This window comes from Ambystoma mexicanum, chromosome 10 (genome assembly GCF_040938575.1).
Source record: "Ambystoma mexicanum isolate Mex_15411 chromosome 10, UKY_AmexF1_1, whole genome shotgun sequence".
In the NCBI taxonomy this organism is placed as follows: Eukaryota; Metazoa; Chordata; class Amphibia; order Caudata; family Ambystomatidae; genus Ambystoma; species Ambystoma mexicanum.
Window position 1 is genome coordinate 303,936,348 of NC_090932.1, and position 20,173 is coordinate 303,956,520.

General features: G+C 46.0%; 1 protein-coding gene across 1 annotated transcript in view; it reads left to right on the forward strand.

Moving 5' to 3' along the window:
- The first annotated feature begins 1,397 nt into the window (after positions 1-1,397).
- LOC138491383 (complement C1q and tumor necrosis factor-related protein 9-like) overlaps positions 1,398-20,173 on the forward strand; it is a 42,090-nt gene continuing 23,314 nt past the window's right edge. The window contains exons 1-4 of the mRNA XM_069617881.1: positions 1,398-1,517; positions 7,462-7,711; positions 10,987-11,067; positions 17,335-17,415. Of these exons, the coding sequence (XP_069473982.1) occupies positions 7,474-7,711; positions 10,987-11,067; positions 17,335-17,415 (400 nt within the window). The 5' untranslated portion in view covers positions 1,398-1,517; positions 7,462-7,473. The remainder of the gene's footprint in view (positions 1,518-7,461; positions 7,712-10,986; positions 11,068-17,334; positions 17,416-20,173) is intronic.

Here is a 20,173-nt window from a genome sequence, read left to right on the forward strand (position 1 = left end):
CCGGCTTGGGACCGATTACGAATGAAGCATCACCCACGTGGAAGAAAATGGACAGACAGGGCTGGATCAATGGCCTGGCATCCCCTATGGAGCTGGCAACTATAGGGTCTCACCAACCAGTCGCGCGGGTTTCCACTGTCTGTAATGATGTTGCTGATGATGCTGTGTACCTTTTTTGTGTGCTGCTCATGCAGATTTTGCCAGAATGATCCGCGGCAGCAGAGTTCTTTGTTGGTGCTTTCCATTTTTGTGTGGAAATAAATATTGTTATCCTTGCAAGAGGTGTATTGGGCCTTTTTTCCCTATTGAGTTGTATTTTTTTTCTGGTGTGAAGGTTCAGGGGCTTTTTTTAAACTATGTAACCATAACTCGTGCCACCGACATGCACTGCTAACACTAACACTGAGGGCATCAAAGATGACATCACAAATGAGTTAATCAATGACATTACTGATGACATCACATATGATATGGGTACGGCTGTGTCTTTTTACAACATATCAAAGGTGATGAGTATCCTTGTAATAAACTACTCCATGTCACATAAAAGGTGCTTATTGAATAAGAAACTTTGTACTGAAGTTTTTTTCAATACAGCAATCAAATAATACATAAAGAGAAACAATGAATGCAGTGCAATGATCATGGAACTAAAGCGTTCCTAAGGTGGTATGTTTAGGAAGTACAATGATAAGTCCAAGCATATCACATTCTTGGGAAATGTATTATCTGCGTGGCTCCTGCTTCTGGTTCTATGTATGTGCATTATGACCTCAGGGTAAACCCTAGGGAAAAGAACTTCAGAATACAGCACAAGGTGAAGCTCTGCATGCACAGTACCTTTATAGTATGTGCAACATGACAGCCAAATCCGTGGCACAAGTCAAAAGTGATTAGCAATTCATTTTTTTATTTATTTACGATGTAACTCCGTTTATAGTATATACTATTATATTGCACATTCTAATGAAGCCGAGACGTGGTTGAAACGCGTTAGTGTGATTTTAATGCTTTTCATTTGTCCTTAAAGCCAAAATAAATATTTCCAATTAAGGAGGACTGGAAGTTTTGGTCAAATTGAGGGGTGCCGCCAACTTCTGTGAGTAGGGGCAGCCCTACTTTGTTGTTCGAAATATATATATAGTTCTATGTCTCTTGGCTCTATAACTGTGGCACTTTCATGTGTGCCCCTGGGGAACTCTGTTCTGGGAAATCTGTCTAAAGGTGGGGGTGCAGCCTTTCTGGGGGTGCCTTTGATCTGTGTGCGAATTTTCACTACACAAAGGGAAGCCAGGCCTGCCAGATCCCAGCAGTGAGATATGATGAAACGCACCATCACACTCAATGCCTCTACTGGGGGTTGGGCGTGGACGAGAAGCCGGAGAGCCTTTATGAGCGGAATGGGGTCACCCTGAAAAGGCACTGGGTGGTGTGACGCATTCACTTGGGGAGCATATAAGACAAGCCACGGCAGACCCGAAGCAAAGCGTCCCGCGCCTTCTCACAGGGAAAACAAGGTAAGGACGTCCCTTCCCCTTCTTCATAGGGTGTGCACTGGATGAGGCATGGCGAGCCTGCACGGGGTGGCAGGTGTGGAGCAGACACTGCACGTGCATACAGAATTTGCAGGGAAGGAGGCGAGCCTGTACAGGGATGTGTGCAAGGCTGGAGGAGACCCTAGAGGCGACTGGGCGAGTACTTATTCAGTGATGTGTACAGGGGGGTTGCACTGGCACGTCTGTGGGGGTCTTGGAGAGCCCGTGCAGGCTCGTGCACGAGACAGCGATTTAGGAAAATAAGTGTTTGAGGTGGGATGCATAGAATGACCTTCCTCACAGCCATGCGCATGTGTGGTAAAGTTGGTCAGGCATGTGTGTGAATTGGGGTAGGTTCAAGGGAGACTGCATAAACGTGCATGTGTGCGGTGGGGACCTCTGCATGTGGATGTATGTGTGTGAGGTGAGGGTTGCAGAGCCATACCTGTAAGCGCTTGTGTTAGGTACAGAGGATTTCCGGCCTGGCACACGGACAGTGGCTCATGCACAGACAGATGTGTGTGTGAGATGGAGGCTGGACCAAAATATGTGTGTGAAGGTTGAGAGACAGCCCACGCATGCGTGTCAAGTGGGGGGATGGGGGGGGGGAAGCCTGCATGGGCATCTGTGAGGAGAGCCCAACAGGAATATGTACGGGTAGGATTGAGAGCCTGAATAAAGATGTGTGAATTGGGGGAGCTGGCAAATGTATGTGTGCGGTGGGGCGTGGAGAGCCTGTTGCACTGGCATGAATTGGCTGCCACATTTTGTTGCTGTGGCCGTTATGTACACGGAGGAGTTTGGTGAGCTGCATAAGCATATAGCGAGAGGGGATTGCGCAGGTACGGATGAGAAGTGGTTGGGGTAGCCTGCATAGGGTTGTGTGTGGGGGTGTGCACGTGTAAGGAGAATGGACGAGAGAAGCAGCAAACGTGCGTATGTCATTGGCGTGTGTGTGCCAGGGGTTACCATAAACAATTGCTGGCAGGCTGCGTGACAGAGGTGGGTAGATGGCAAGCCGCCTGCCAATGAACAAATCTGGCACAGCTTTGGGCCGTCTCCAACGTGTGCTACCTTAGCCTTTATGTCACCATGTACCCCGGTGATACTGCAACCCACCAAGATGGCGGCCCTTTTTGCATTATGGGGCTTCTCTAATCTTTATGAGGTCACAGTAGGAGATAGGACCTGTTTTACAAGCCATTTTGGAACATGTGTATGTGTTTCTGGGTGTGACAGATTTGGCGAGGTATGACTAGGCCATAGTAGACATCCTCTGGTCTGGAAGTTTCTTTCGCAGCACCTCTGTGGTTTGCTCTGTGGTTATTAGGTCAGAGTCAGGGCACCTCATTGGCTTGCAGTGTTGGAAGATGGTGAGCGTGCAGATATTCACAGCCATGATTCCAATATGAGTTGGGAGTGACGGGGCACCTGGAGTCTGCACAGGCCCCGGGTAAGCAACCTGGCTTCTGCACTCTCGAAATATTGGTTCAGCCAGGGCCTCGATTGGCTCCTAGATGGTCCAGCCAAACCAAAGTAGTACAACTTGCTCCCCTGCCATCAGCCTCTGTGTGAAGAGGGGTATTTTGAAGACCACTCTTTATTCGGCAGGTTGCCAGAGGAGTGTTTTAAGCACTGGTTTAGCATGATTGCCTGAGGTTCACATCTGTCCTCATATCATATTGGGTGTGTCTTTTGGTGGGATTGGAAGTTGCTTTAAAGTCTTTTGTTGGTCCTTCAGTGTATGTAACACTGTGATGTGGAATTGGACATTGCCTAGAACAAGCTCACTTTTTTATGAATGTGACTGAAGCATGGCCTACCACTCCTAAGCCACGTCTAGTAGAACCCCCTTGATCTTGTGCATTTGTTCAGGGAAAAGAGGGGAGGGTTGACTCCAAGAGTAGTGTGGAATGAGGTTCAAGATTGGCTCTGTATACTAGTTGAAGGCCCACTTGATGGTTGGGTGGTCTACATGTGGTATATCTGTTTTGCCTCATTGAAGACGTGGACTACTATATGATTTTGGATCTGGGAGATGTTTCCAGTTCTGTTATGGGGGTCTACCTGCTCTTACCGTGCTTATGAACATGCGTGTGCTATCTGCCTACACGTGGAACCTTGGGTCCTGGCTGATCTTAATATTGTTCCATGGTCTGGTATATGTTTTAGATTGCAAGTGGTTAGGGCAGATAACTGGGACAATCTACATGGGAACAGTGTGTTGGCAATGAGAAATATCTTGCATTCAGCACATTGTTGGTGCCTAAGCGTTCTAGCTTCACCGTTTGGTTTAGTAAATCGAAGGTCGCAGAACGTATAATGAGGATTAGGGCAATACAACCAAGGCTGTGTCAATCCAAGACTTTTTATAGTTCCACTCTTACAAAACATTGTGCCTCTTTCCTGCTACTTTTGCTCAGCATGCAGAAGGTTGTTCATTCAGCAGTAGAATATCTTCAAGGTGGGTGTGGAATTTGTGTTTTGTGCATTACTTCTGCAGTCTTCGTTGCAGGGGTGTTGCTAGGTCTGTAAACGATCTGGGGCTACGCTAATGTTGGTACTGCCAGGACTCGGGGCTAGCTAGCCTTCTTGGTTGTAGCCCCTGATCTTCTGTCCGGGGCTACGATCAAAAGACCCGTGGCTATAGCGCCCGCAGCCCCGCCCTAGCAACGCCTCTGCTTTGTCCTAAATGGCGGTTGGATGTGGGCACGTAGTTTGTTGGAACAGTAGAACCGGACCACGTTTTTTTGTGGATGGGATTGATGCTTGTTAAGTGTGGTGAGACCTACCATCAACTGAATGATGCTTTTTGCTGTTGTCTGTAATGGCTGGGCCTAGGGTCTAGAATCAGTCCAAGACCCATAATACAAGGGTCTGATGGTGAAGTTTAGGCTGTGAGTTGCCTGGCTACTTTTTGGAGCTCATCTCTGCTGACTCTGAGTGTCCTGCAGTGGGTGAGCATGTTGCTTGGACTACCACCGTGGTTTCAGCTAAGCCGCTGCCAGGGTTCCTATTAGAGCGGTATTTTTAATGCTTTGTTTAATTTTCCGGGTTGAGCCACAAAAGAACAAAGACTGTTTATTTTAGGATATTTGTGTGAGCTAGGAGGCAATCTGAAGTATTCTGGAAAGTTCTTATTCAGAGAATACTCAGATGTCTCCAGAGGAGGGTTGGACTGGCCTATAGGGAACTCTGGAGATTTCCCAGTAGGCCTCTGCAACCTGGGCCTCTTTTGTGTGGTAACTTATTTTATTTCCACATTTTCCCATAGGTAAAGGTTTGGACTTGCTGATAATGTGTAATATGGGGTGCCATTTAACATTATTTCCAGGGCCTCTTTTTTTCCCAGTCCCCTCCTGCTCCAGAGTGGTCTCGATCTGTGCTGATTCTTTCTGGTTTTGCACTATTTTAGCCCTGGCCGTGGGGGTGTTGGTATCCTCTGCTTTTATATTGAGCAAGGAAATGTATCTATTGAGTTTTGTAACAGAAGCCTGTTTCTCTCCAACGCCCTAGGTTCTTGGTTTATTTTGAATAGTTCAGGAGTCTTCAATTTACATTGCAGTTTGGCTTTAGATTTTGTTTTGTTGCTAGTCAGAAAGAATCCTAGAAATCCCTACATTGGCTTCTTGTCATCTTACTTAGTTGCTTCAAGGCCTTTTGTCTCAACCACAAATCGATCCATGCGACCGCATAGGCGGTGGGGTAAAACAGTGGCAGTCATTCTGTTCCTGACACTTTTTTGGTCTTAGTGGAATGTTTACCTCAGAGCCGAAGTACGAGTTTGGGGGTTAAGTGGAGAATTCGCATTCCAGAAAAAAGCTGGAGGCAAACCCTTCACTTCACCTCAAAACATCGGTGGAATTATCATGGCAGAATTACTATGAGTCCTGTGGTCTCCAAAAATGGGGATTTTCTTTGCCGTGCCACCTCTCGTAATCCTGTGGTAAGACCATGGGGCAGCGTGGCGGTAACAGTAAATAATTTTGGCAGTAATTCTGTGGATTGACTGCTGAATTACCACCAAAGTCATAATAAAACCATTATGTGGGCCTGATCACGATTGGGCGGTAGCCCTTAAATGCAGCAGTAATGGTGTTACCGCCACATTTAACACTCCGTCCAATCTCGAGTCTAGTGTGTTTACCCCCAGCTCAGAGCTGTGGGTAATCACGACAGAAAAACACCCATTTGTGGCGCAATTACCGCTGGCAGTATTACCGTATGGTAATTGTGCCAAAAATTCCCCCAATGGGGAATGGGGAGTAACGGTTATTGCCCAACCCGTGATCCAGCGGTAATACTGCCGGACAGGTGGGCGCTAACGCAAATAAAGTTGGGCAGTATCCCAGTCCGGATACCACCCAACTGGTGATGAGGCCTTGTGTCTTTTAACTCGCTGCACTTATCTTATAAATGCCTGCTGCACATCCCACTAACAGGCAGGCAGACGTTTCACAGTTCCAATTACACAGCTATGCACTGTGCTCCCTGACACCAGCACAACGCAGACAAAAGAAAACCAAAGATATTCGTAATCTTTTGTGAACCCACTCCTCACCAGGGATGATTCTGTTTGCAGAGCCGTTCCATTGGTGCTACATTCATGAATGCGTTCATTCATTGCTCTTCTTAAATGTAAGCATCTCTCTACTATACCATTAAAAAAAAACACAATCCCATTGGCTTCTTAAGAAAGTACAAGTGTTTCAGAAAGGAAGTTTATGTTGCAATATAATGTTGGTGTATGACTTGGTTAGGATGTTGTTAGCAGCATTTATCTTTCTGGAAGCTGTATCCTCTTACTGTGACATCCTGACAGATGATTATAGAATTCACTATCAACTGCTGGGTCATCGCAGCAGGGTGATACCATATTTTTTCTGGGCAGGTTATTTCTGTCTCAATTTTGAGTTCATGTGGGGTGAGGGGGGGGCAGAACCTGGTATTATTTTAATGTTTTGTATGGGCAGCTTATGCCTCTCCTCTACAACACTTGCAATGCTGTTCCAGGGGGACAACAAAGGATCTTGAAAAAGATGCTGGTTGGGACATAAACCACATGCAATTCTAGATTTCAGCATCAGGATGCATTCCATCTCTGCTTCCGATGGAGCATCGTAGACAACTTGAACTTTGCTCTCCTTACCTATCTCAGAGCCCCTCCGTGGTATGTAGTCCTGTGGTTTATAGCTACCCATGTATGATTCTTTATGTGGCATGCCAGTTAAATCAAAGCAGCTGTTGGATCCAATCCACACTTGCATATTCATCCTCTGTTTAGTCTAATGCATGTGGGCTGGAAGGCAGAGCCTGCACAGCACTGTGTGGTGTGAACACAAAGCCCTCAACCATGTGTATCCCCAACCATGTGTATCCCCAAGGTGGGTGGAAACAGCGGATTTAGGTTTTGGTTGGTGAGAGCCGATTGAAGAGCATGGGCGTGTAAGGGGCTTGGCTGGTAAGTGAACTGATTACATGGCATGTGACACCCGCCCAAAGCCTCTGAGTTGTGAGGTATGGCAAGCAGAGTAAGACCACCAGTTGCTGGCTGTTCTTGCTTTTAGCCAAGGAGGGATTGGATCATTCCGCTAGAGTCAGTCAGAACCTGCGTAACTCAACCACCTGTAAATAATATATCCATTGTGGCATGGCCCTCTAACATTGTAACTATAAATGCCTTATTAACTGTACTGTATTATATAATGTAATCTACTGTAACCTGTAACTGTATATATGTGTATTGATTGTATGCTACCAGGTAACCACTGTGTAATGAAGTACTAGCACCCAGTTACCTTTGGGTTAGGAGCGCTATATAAGTAATAAACTAAACTAAACTAAGCTTATGGGGCGTCTCAATCTCCTTAATTAGTCCATCCGCACTTGCTGTAGTCTTTATGCCTCATCTCCTTCTCTTCCACAGACCGATTGCAGGATGCGTAGCAGGATGCTTGGCGGTGTTGCGCTTGTCCTGGCCCTTTGTGTTGCTGCAGGAAATGCTGCGTCAGGTGTAACAGCTGCGTTGCCTGTTGCTGCGGGGAACCAAGCGGCCGTGTGCCAGGAATTAATAAATACGAATCCAAATCCGGCGTCGGTGCCATGGGATTGCCTGTGCTACTCTTGCAAGGGAACAAAGGGCAGCGCAGGAGCCAAAGGAGACGAAGGACTGCAAGGTAAGAGACACAACAAGATGGCGGCCTAGCACCACCAAAGCACATTTGTCAAACCACATCTCGACAGGGATCTCCAAACGCAACAACCTTGGAATTGACCAGGCTCACCTTCTCAACCTTTTCCTGATGTCCAAGCTAAAAATCTTTGATCATGTTCAACACTCATGCTGTATAAGACCCGCTTCCGATGTTTTGAATCAGCCTGTAGAAGCTGGTCAGGGCGATATTCAGAATGATACGGGTCTGCTGGCTATTTTAGGGTTCCTCATAGATAGGGTGCCGTTAGAACAGAGAGTTTCATTAACATAATCAAATTAGAATTAGAGCAGAATTTTAATAGACCTTTTTAAATGAGTACAACTTGGGGTAAGTGTGATACAGATAGATACACACACGCACACACAAACACACGAACATGATTCATAATCTCTCTCTCTCTCACGCACAAGATTTTTTGAGGATGCTGAAAATCACAAAGAGTTTGCTGGAGTGATACACTTGGCAGATGCTATTCTGGGGTCAGGGAGTAGAACACTATAATGACTGGCTGGAGTGTGATTTGATATGCATTACTATTTTGGGGGTGAGAGGCAGTCATTAATAGAAACAGGCTTGAATGTGATGCACGTTGTACATGCGATTATTGTGTAGACAATGCACCAGAAAATCATAGTGACTGGTTTGAGTGTGATACCCATGTGATGTTACTGAGGTGAGTTTTCAGAAACTCTTTATGAGTGACCTGAGTGTGATACACAGTACGCACATAATTTTGGGCCAGGGGAACTGACATTGAAACTGATTGATGTGTGACTGATACTGATAAACCGTAGAAAGATCTTTTTCGATTCAGGGCGCAGAAAGTCACAGTGATTGGCATGAGTGTGATATGATAAGTAGGTACATGATTTCTTTGCAGTGTGGGAACAGATAACCACACGAGGAAGTGTGGAAGTGCCACGGGCTTGTTTTTAAGGTGTTTGGCCATGACTAAGCCTGTGTTCAGTAGGTTTTTTCCAGGAATCTCAAGAGGAAAGGCATCTGTGGTACTTACCTTGCCAGCCCCACTGCAGGTGTACCCAGAGGGAAAACACTACAGTCCCACTTTACCCAGTGGCAAAATAGAACTGGGGGTCAAACACCAGCTAAACACTGCAACTCCTTCTTGACACTCCCATTCCCTCCACAGGGTAGGCCTAATACCCCTGGTGGTCAACCACCAGCGAAACACTGCACCCCCCCACATCCCTCTTCTCCCCCTCCATCACCATTGAAGAGTGAATACACTCCTTCAGAGTTAGCTGTTCGGCTCCAAACAGAAGTGATAGCTAGAGGGAATAGGATAGGCCTATTCTCACCAGCCCAACTGGAAGCATTGCCATAAGAACAGCACACTAGAACTCACAAACAACCCCAAATCCAGGCAACTCAGGAGAAACAAAAACACTGGACCGCATCTCCCTGAAAAACACACGCTTATCAGCCCCCTTGCATGCATCAGCAGAAGATAGACCCGTAAACGTAAGTCACTATCCGCACAGCAAACATCATTTAGAGAAAACAACCATCCGTGGACACAACTCACCAGTCCAGTGACGGCATCCACATAAGAAAACACTTTTATGATCACTGCAACGCACCCACCTCTGTGATCCACAGAAAGAAAACACCCCGAAGCTCACTTCCCTAGCCCCACTGAAATCACCCCTAAAACACTCTGGGCCTCACTGAATGTACCAGCCCTACTGCAAGCATGAGTGATAGTAAGCACACCTGGAACTCACCTCATCCCCCCTGGCAGGATTCGACAGCAAGCAACTGCCATGAAACACACCTGCTTTTGCTTCTGGGAATCGCTGCCTGCAGCGATTCCCAGAAGCAAAAGGCCTGTGTCACCAGCTCCAATGCAGGAATTCCCAAAAGAAGATCACTTCAGCACGCCTCAGTCCACACCAACCTCTGCACACCACCTACCTACACGCGGGTGGTGTCCCCAGCCCAATGCAGGAATTCCCAAAACAAAATCACTTCAGCACGCCTCAGTCCACACCAACCTCTGCACACCACCTACCTACACGCGGGGTGGCTGTCAGTGCGCAATTGCTGGCTCTTCAAATTCCCGCTCCACATCTATCCATTGATGCCCCCCCCACATAGCTAGCTCCAACTCTTGTCACTCCCACCAGCTCACTCTAAGCTCTCAACCCTCCCCCACATCCCCGCTCCACATCCTCCCGATACTGCCTTTCATTTCACACCACCACGCTGCACACTCCCCTCCACTGGAACTCCCTATGCCCTGGCATCAAACCCACCTCCACTGCACCAGGCTGCAAGGCCTCTCTGAAGGGCCAGCTTGTTTCTCTGGAAGCAGCACCTGATCTGTCTGATTCTATCACCCTCTGACTCCACGATCTCCCATCCTCCCACATTACGGGTACGCAGATGTAAATACGGCAAAAGGATCACCTTGGCGCATTTGCAAGGACTCAACATTTTAATGGTGTCACATTTTCATTTGTAATGAATGTATGTCCGTGCCATCCCCTCTAGCTGTCCCAAAGATTCGCTACTATATCTGCTTAATGTTTCTGACCTAGCATCTCATTTACTAATTTGCCCATTGCCTGATCAGCCATTAATGTATATGCCATGTATTTATTTATTTATTTATTTATTTATTTATTTATTTATTTATGTGTGTGTGTTTTAGTTCAAAATAACTTCACATAGTATAAAAATACATAAAACCAAAATTCCTCCATACCTTGATGTTTACATCTCGTTGTATGTACTTAAATTAATACATAGGCCAATTAAGTTGACCATTACAATATTACATTAATTACACTGTCAATTAAATGTAAATACAAATAGAAGCATAGAATTTGAAAGGCGACAGAATAAACAGACCCACCTAGTTTGTCATTTCCCTGCATGACCAGATGGGTTGTGGTTTCCATGTTTACACTTGCTTACTCATACATCTCTGGAAATCACTTTGCAACCCCTATTCCTTATGGCAAATAAAATGGCAGGACTAATCAGGCTGTGGTTGTTCCACAACTCTCCTGAAGGAATGCATTTATGAGCTTCATCTTGCTAGCCATACCACTCCAACTATCCCAAATGCACCCCTGGATCTCACCTTGCTTATCTCTACCACTTGTTTGATTATTTTATAATCCCTTCACTCTCCTCTATTGTTCTTCATAACACCACTCTTATCTGGCCACTACTCTCCGATACTCACTCTCCTTTATTTTCACTTGTAGGAACTCCTGGAAGCCCTGGACTGAGAGGTGCCAAGGGAAGTCCAGGAGCAACTGGGTTGCAAGGACAGCAAGGGCCAAGAGGTAAGAACAGAGCCAACTTAAGTTCTACCCATAATCTCCTCCCGAGACAAGGCTTCATAGAACATGTCTGTACTCCTGGAGCTAACATGATGTCAGTCCAGGGTTATACTAATGAAGAATGCGGTTTTAAGATCAGGGTTACACTAATGAAAAATATTGTTTTAATATCAGAGGGTTAGTGAATACAGTGGTGGTGAAGTAATTACTAGTGAAGAATGCTGTTTTAAGATCAGAGGGCTAGTGAATGCAGTGGAGTGAAGAGTGAAGTAATGTCAGTCCAGGGTTACACTAGTGAAGAATGCTATTTTATGATCAGGGGCTAGTGAATGCAGTGGAGTGAAGAGTGAAGTAATGTCAGTCCAGGGTTACACTAGTGAAGAATGCTATTTTATGATCAGGGGATAGTGAATACAGTGGGATGAGTTAATGTCAGTCCATGGTTATGCTAATGAAGAGTACTTTTTTAAGACCAGAGGGCTAGTGAATACAGTGGGGTGAAGTAATGTCAGTCCAGGGTTACACTAATGAAGAATGCTGTTCTAAGATCAGAGGGCTAGTGAATACTGTGGGGTGAAGTGTCAGTACAGGGTTACACCAGTGAAGAATACTGTTTTAAGATCAGAGTGGTAGTGAATACAGTGGGGTGAATGAGAGTCTGACTTGAGGGAGGACAGCCCTTTCGGCTGGCAGACAGAGAGGTTTGCATCCAAACCGTTTCTAGGCAACCCAGCCGTAACAGAATTGCTATGGGCCTCATTTTGAGTTTGCTGGTATCCTAGCGGTCGAGCCGCCATGATACTGGCAAATGTAGATACTGTTTCTGGCACACAGTCCGGTGGCATTGCCGCCGAATTCCAAGTGCCAGAGTGACAGTGTAAATCCCCATTTATGGAATCCTATAAGACTCCATGAGGGGATTTGCCGTCATTACCGTCATGGCAATGCCAGTGCCGGTAATGAGGGATTTTTTTTGTTGCCAGTTGGGCGCCTGCCTTACCACCAGCTGGAGGTCACGCAGGCGCCCCACCTGCAAACCCATAGTCGGCCTGTCCGGGAAAGTGACGATATCCATGAATACCTGCACTTTTTCGCCGGACCGTCCGACTTACAATGCGGCTGAATGTCCTCTCATAGAGGACCGGACAGCCAGGGACACAGAGGATTACTAATGTTCATTCTAATCTTATACATCCCAGGAATGGGAAACAAGAATAACCTGTTTCTCCTCCTTTGAGCACAGCCCAACCATGGGAATGGACAATTACTTGTGATTTTAACCAAGGACATCCCCAGCAAGGCAGGCAATAAAGAATCATCTCCATTGATGAAGGACAACCCAGCCATGGGAATGGAGGATAACCTCTAAGACCTCTGTCTCAGTTGCTCGAGGACATCCAAGTCATATAAATAAAAAAAATTAGCTGCTTCTGCTCTAGTGTAGGTCAGCCCAGCCAAAGGAATGGCCAATGCTCTCCGTTTCTGTCTATTGTGGGGGGGCCCGGTAGTGTTCATAGAGGATTACATCAGACAGCAATGAAAATAGAGTATTGCCCGTGTCGTCTGTACCAGAGGATGCTCTAGCATTTGCAATACAGAAGGATCTGTGGCTCTACTGAGTGAGGACAGGCCAGCCATGCAAACAAAGAACGGCCTTGATCTCCATCAGTCAAGTACAGTTCGGTCTGGAACACAGACACGTGTCTGTGTGTCTACCGATTGATGATAGCACAGTCATGGGAATAGAGAATGGCATACATTCCAACAACGGGACAGGAGAATCATCTTGTGTTTCCCTCAGGAGAGGAGGAAAAGAATGGAATTAGAGAATGGCCAGCAGCTGCTCCAACAGCCAGCAGTCCAGTCCAATCCAATCCAATCCACGGGTTAAGCGAATGACCTGTGTCTCCAACCGAAGTCAGCTCAACTCTGGGTGAGGCAATGTCCAATGGCTGCTGTAACTGGGGAGAGTTCAGCCATGGAATGGGAGACTGACAGCCCAGCTCTGGAAATCAAGAATCACCTGTGTCATCTAGAATACAGGGCAGCCCAGTCATAAAGAGTGATATGTGCCTCATAAAATTGTGGACACAGACCCATGGCATGCATCTCCTACAGTCAAGCGTAGCCCTGCAGTTGGCACTCTGAAGTTACATGTGTCCCCTGTAAACAAGGACACTCTAGCTGCAGGAATAGAGTTTGGACTGTGTCTCTACCGTTTGGAGACCAAGCAGTCACTAAAACAGCCAATGACCTGTGCCTCTTTTAAATGAGGGCAGCCCAGCCATGGGCCAGAAGAGAATGACCTGTGTCTACTCTAATTCTGGACTTCTTCGGTATGGACATTGAGAATTACCTGTGTCCATTCTAAGGCAGAGGGAATAGAGGATGGCTTGTGTCCCCATTAGTCATTGAGAATTACCTTTGTCCATTCTAAGGGAGAGGGAATAGGGGGTGACTTGTGTCTCCATTAGTCATTGAGAATTACCTGTGTCCATTCTAAGGCAGAGGGAATAGGGGGTGGCTTGTGTCTCCATTAGTGCTAGACCTTTGGCTTCATCACTGTAAGACAACCCATTTCCGAGATTAAGGAATGGGCTCTGGTCCTCTGGTCGAGGATAACTCAGCCATGGCCTAGAGTATGACTGTTGCCTCCATTATTTTAGGGTATCTCAGCCATGGAAAAGAAAATGACACATCTCTATTTTAATCAAGAACAACGTAGTTAGAGGCACAGAGAATGCCCTGTGCCTTCTCTAAATCCCGTGGTTATGGGATATTCTGTGTCTCATTTGATAGGTGACTGCCCAATGGTATGAATATCTATAGTACCCCGGGTCTTCTCTAAAGAAGGACAACCCAGCCATGCCAGCAGATGGTTAATAGTGTATCCTCAAACCAAGGATGGTCCAGCAAGGAAAATAGCGACTGGTCTATATGTCTCAGATACTCAAGAAGAGCCCAACCATAGGATCAGAGAATTACGTGTGTTTCCATTGTGGACAGACCAACCATGGCCACAGAGAGGGACCTCTTTCTGCTCTAAACAAGCACGACCCCAAAAAACCACGACTTGTGGCTGGACTAATCTAGGACAGTTTATCTATGCAATTAGAGAATGAGCCCTTTTGTTTCTCTAATTGAGGACAGTCTCACCCCAGAAACAGAGAATTGCCCGATTCTTCTCTGACCAAATACTGCTGAGCTATAGAATAGAACATGTTTTGCAATTCCTTCAAGTTAGGACTCTTAAACCTATGCAGCCACATGAGTAGAGAATGACGTGTTCCTCCTTTAACTGTGGACAGCCAAGCCGTAGGCACTGGTAATAATGACCCGTGTCTCCTTTCCCAAACCTCATCACAACAATCACATCAGAAAATGTCCCGTTTTGCTGGAAGACATTTCAGGCATGGAAACAGAGAAGTAGACCTTTGTCTCAATTACTTGAGGAAAGGCCTGCCACGGGCACAGAGAACTAGCTTTGGTTACTTTAATGAATGACCTCCAAGACATGGGAATGGAGAGTCACTTGTGTCTCTGCCCATCAAGGGCAGCTCTCTGCAGACACAGATAAAGACGTATCCCTTCTGCACTAGACCACAGCCCATCCGTGGGTAGAATAAAATAGCCAGTGTTACCACTAAACAAGAAAGGTCCTGCTGTGTGAGCCAAGGATACATTCTGCCTCTTTACATCACAGGCACCACAGACAGCGAGCTGAAAGTGACCTGCGCTGCAATTGATGAAAGCCACCTATGCAGTGGAAATAAATAATGATTTGTGTCTCCTGTTATGTACAATAGCACAGTCATGGTAACATAACATGACCTGTGTCATCCCTGAGGGAGGAGAGCTTAGTCATGGACCAGGGGACCCATTTAGGGCAAGCATAGACATAAAGAAGATCTCATGTTTCCTCTAATTCTGGACAAAATCCATGGGGAAAACAGACTGATGTGTGTTGTGTCCTATTGAGGACAGTCCCTCTTTGAACATAAAGAAGGGCTTGTGTCCTAATTGATGGAAAGAAGCCTGACTCTCAAAGTAGTGTTTGGTCGATGTTCCCATCCGTTGACGACTGCTCAGCTTTGGCCCAGAGCAGGCCCTGAGTCCGCATTGATCGAAGGCAGCCCAGTCATGACACTATATTGTACAACTTAGTCAAGGCAACGATGCAGGACTTTCCATATCAGATCACTGCAGTGCCTGCCCTTGGAGACCAAAACCCCTTTGTGCTAAATACTGACTGACAGCCTTCTCAACAGAGAAGGGACTGTGTGTATCCGATATTGGCTGAACCTCGTCTGGCCAAAAAGAGGGATCTGTGTACCACAATGTGGTGCCGACCAGTCACATGTGTTTAAAATGGACTGGGTCTACCTATGTTACAGCACATGGCCTTGGGCGAATATTCTTGTTTCACAGAGCTACAGCGAATTCCCTCTGTATCTGATTCTGGCTGGCCCTGCCCTGAGCACAGGAGCTACCCTATGCATACAATTTAGGTGGCACTTTCTTGGATATAGAGAATTCCTATTGACATTTGAACTGATAAATCCTGGTCTGAAATCAGAAAATGACTTTGTTAGCTGATACCTCCTGATTCTGCTCTGGACACAGCAAAAACTCTCTGTGTGTCTGAAACCAGCTGCCTCCCATCCATGATTTATGATAGGTTATTTATAATGCGCTTAATATCCAGAGGTTTCTGAGCGCGAACCTGGGGACCGAACCTGTGGTGCTCCATGTCATCTTGCTTCCAAGGCGAGCATGTTGCCCCTGAGCTATCCTCCCGAGACCATGCTTAGAGAACGCATTGTGCATCCAGTACTGATGGGTCCTACTCTGGGTACATAGAATGTATTGTGTATCCGAGAATGACTGCAAAAATGACCTGTGCACTAGGTCCTTGTTGGTATACCCTCTAAAGATACATAACATTATATCATAGTCGTGTCCTCATTGATCTCGCTTTATGCAGAGAACATTACTTTTGCTCTCAGTTGTGACTGACTTTGTCCTAAAAATTGTTCATGGGCATAGATTGTTCTGGGTACCGCTATGCTGGGCACAGAAGCACCTGGGTATCCAATCTTGGTTAATCTTTTCCTGGGCCAGTACCATTTTTATATCTAACCCTGGATGTTCCTCTGCTAGGCACAGAAACACCTGACCTTACTCTGGGATCAGAGCAGTCTGTGGATTCAATCCTGGCTGACCTGACACTGGGCACAAAAGACATTGGGCCTCATCACAAGTTGGACGGAGCTGTAAAAATGTGGCGGTAATGCTATTACTGCCGCTTTACTGCTCCGCCCAACTATGTGTTGGGCGGAAAGTTGGACATTTACCTCCAGCTTTCAGCTGGAGGTAAATCTGGCCACTTTCTGCACATTTTTGGAGCTATTACCACGGCGCTATTAGCACTAGGGTAATAGTACCGAAAATGCCCCATTGGGTCCAATGGACCCAATATGAATGGGGATTTACTGCCCCACCTTAACTCGGCATCTGGCGCTTGTAGCGCCAGCCTGAGTTGCAGTAACGCTATTTGCATTGAGTGGTATCCCTGCGGATTTACTGCCGGATACGCCCACTTGTGATGAGGCCCATTATCTGTCCGATCACAACTGACCCATGATTAGATGCAGAAATTGATCTGCTGGCTAAACACTAGCTGACCCTTCTCTGGTTTGCAATAGAGACCTATTGTTTATGTCACATATGTTATGCTTCTTCTTCGGGCATAAATGAGGATGAACACCAGGATTGTACTCTGCTCAGGTGGCATTGTCATGGATTATAAATTCCATGGGTATCGTTAGGAATTTGGTGATAACTTGTGAGGAATTACCGCCAGGCTCATTTACTGTTACCGCTACATGGCCTGGCAGAATGACTGGCAGGATATGAGCATGGTGACAGTGGCCCAAGTCCCAATCAATGCAGTCCATGGGGGATTCGGAGGAATTTGCACAGGTGCTCATTCTGCCTGTGGCAATTCCTCCTGTTTTTGGAGTTAAAGTAGAGGATATGCTTCCAGTGCTTGTATAGAGGTGTCTCCTTCCCTTTAACGCGACACCTTGACTATGGCAATGCCGTGAAAGTGGGTGTAATTCTGTTACTACCAAATACATTGGTCTTACTGGAAGTACCGCCACTTTTTAACTGCACCACCAAACTAGTGCTGTGGCCCAATGTGTCATATTGCCCCTTATTGTTTTTCTCAAAGTCACACGTTTGCTCTACTCCCCACTCTCTTTTCAGGGTTCAAAGGTGCCACTGGAGATGATGGAAGCCAGGGACCTCCAGGACCCGTGGGGATGAGAGGCGTTGGTGGAGCTAAAGGTGAGTTAGGATGACGTCAAGTGAGCGGCTGATGTGGTTGTGACTTGAACCCCCCCTTGTACCAGGGCGTTCCTTGTCAGCAGCTTTTGTTCATGGTTGATTCTTGCAAACAACCTTTTACGGTTCTAGGTCATATTTCCGCATTTTAAGGGCTGAACACACAAAAGACTGATTCGTTTTGGCCGTTTTTGTTTTGGCTTTAAAATGCTGAAATATTACATACTGCCCGCCTCCTTCCCCATCCCCAGCCTCTCCCGCTGATTCTCCCGTTGATCGGGAGGGGGTTAACCCACTGAATCCTCCATTTCCCCACACACCACCCCATCAACACACGTATCCTCCCCACACATACGCACACAGACACATACACGCACACACGCACATACAGACAAAAAATGACCTCTCCTGCGACGACTCTGCTGGGGTTCACAGAGCCTGTCAGCCCCTGTGTGCACTTGTGTGCGGCAAAGGCTCACAGTTCGATCTAGAAAGACCGCTCTGTGCGGTCACGGAACAGTCTTTCTGAATCGATAATTTTTTTAATCGGTTTTTAGAAAAAGGTCTTTTGACCTAATGCCCTTTTTACAGCAGTCAAGTCGCAGTTGCAAGGCAAGTATCACAGCTCACTCGTTTGTAGAATCACTGATCCTGCTCTCAGCAGTACTGATAAATTTGGGAAGTCTACAACTGGTTTGTTTTAGCAGTCTCTGGTTTTCTATCCCTGCCATCAATTCTTCATTAGACAGCAGAGAACAGGTATCTATATGAGAGATGCCTCACCAATCTCTCTCTGCCCTGCCCAGGTACCACCCCCATCTCTCTCTCTCTCTCTCTCTCTCTCTCTCTCTCTTTCTCTCTCTCTCTCTCTCTCTCTCTCTCTCTCTCTCTCTCTCTCTCTCCTCACTATCTCCTCTCACTCTCTCTCTCCTTCTATCCTTCTCCCTCTGTCTCGTTCCCTCCTTCGGGTCTTTAAGTTCATATTTACAATTGTTTTGGGTTTTTGTGTGAGTTGGCTCTCATATTAAATTGAAAGCAATCTTATCCATTTTAGGCTACTACTTTTTTCCTTAGCTCTTTTGATTGCTCAAGTACAGTTCTATGTTTGGCAACGTTCCTGTCATTTGTATTGGCATATGCGGCGTCATGAGCAGTGCATGGTTGTGTCAGAGTTAATGTTGGTTTAGGAACTATAACTTGTTCGTTTGTGGGAATTTGTTCCTTTGAGTTTCAATTATAACATCAAATTAACCATTTTTGGGCTGAAATTCAAAGCCATGCTCAGTGGGCGCTTTGCTCGAGGCATGGACACAACCTCAAGGAACCCAGCATGCCAACTGGGCATAGCCTGGGGCCACACCCAAATAGCTCTCATTTATCAGATAGCAAGAGAGGAGTGTCCAACGTCTTTCATAGAGGGAGCAGATGTATCAGAACGTGTGGAAGACCTGGAAAGGGAAAGACAAAGCCTGCCGATGCCCACAATACCTCCAGAAAAGAGAGCCACGTTGCTCTGGCTGGTATCTTGCATTCACTCTAAAGAACAAGCTTAAATAATCACAGATTGTCTCCTGAAAACACTGTTCCCCTCTGCAAAGCCTTCGATCCTCTCCAAATGTGCTTCTGAGCATCTCTTCAAATCTTTCTAAATACAGAAGGAAGATTTGCCCTAGCCCAGCCAAATTTGGACGACTCCAATGTTGCCGCAGGACATATTCTAGTGACAAAACCTGCCGATGCCCACAATACCTCCAGAAAAGAGAGCCACGTTATTCTGGATGGTATCTTGCTTTCACTCTAAAGAACAAGCTTAAAAAATCACAGATTGTCTCCTAAAAACACTGTTCCCCTCTGCAAAGCCTTCGATCCTCTTCAAATGTGCTTCTGAGCAACTCTTCAAATCTTCCTAAATACAGAAGGAAGATTTGCCCTAGCAATGCCAAATTTGGACAAATCCAATGTTGCTTCGGGGCATATTCTAGTGAATTGGCCCCACATTATCTTCACCAACACTTTCTAACTCCTTATGCTGCCCTCTGTACAAAACAGGCTCCACCTTTTGTGCTCAGTATTTTATTACATCCCTACTTCATTAGTCTATGCAAAATATTTCAGTTTAAAGAATTCATGGGAAAAGCTCATCCTCTGTAAAGTGCCGTCAAAGGATGCCCATAGCTTCAAGCGAAGCATTTTACTATAGAAGCAAGGCGCCCACAGAACCTTTGGGGGTGCATATTTTCGCTAAGGAACACTCAAGTTTACCTTCAGTAATTCCAAGCGAAATCTAGGAATAATATTAACACCTAAAGACAGCAATATCTGTATAAAAGCCTGGCAATAATGTTCCTAGTACAGGCTGGCTGTGACATCACAACTGACATGTAAGAAGAAAATGACATCACAACGGAAGCATAATCACGCTTCCGTTGTGACGTCACAGTGCCTGCTGCTTGTACCAGCACCAAGCAGACCTCCAGCTTTCACCGCTACACTTAAAGCTGGGACAATTTTTTCAAAGGACGTGCTTGTAAAAGAGTTTTCTGTGACACTTTATGGGCAGTGATTGACAGGGAACTGATTCAGGAAGATTGTTTCATGTGTGCACTTTTGGAGTGAGCAAGAATTAGCATGTGAGCAAGAATTAGCATATTTTCACTTGAAAAAGTTATTTCAATTCATTTGTATTAAACTCCTCACATTACAAGTTGCATATTAGCTTTTTAAAATCCAAACACATTCTACATTAATTATATGGAACAGC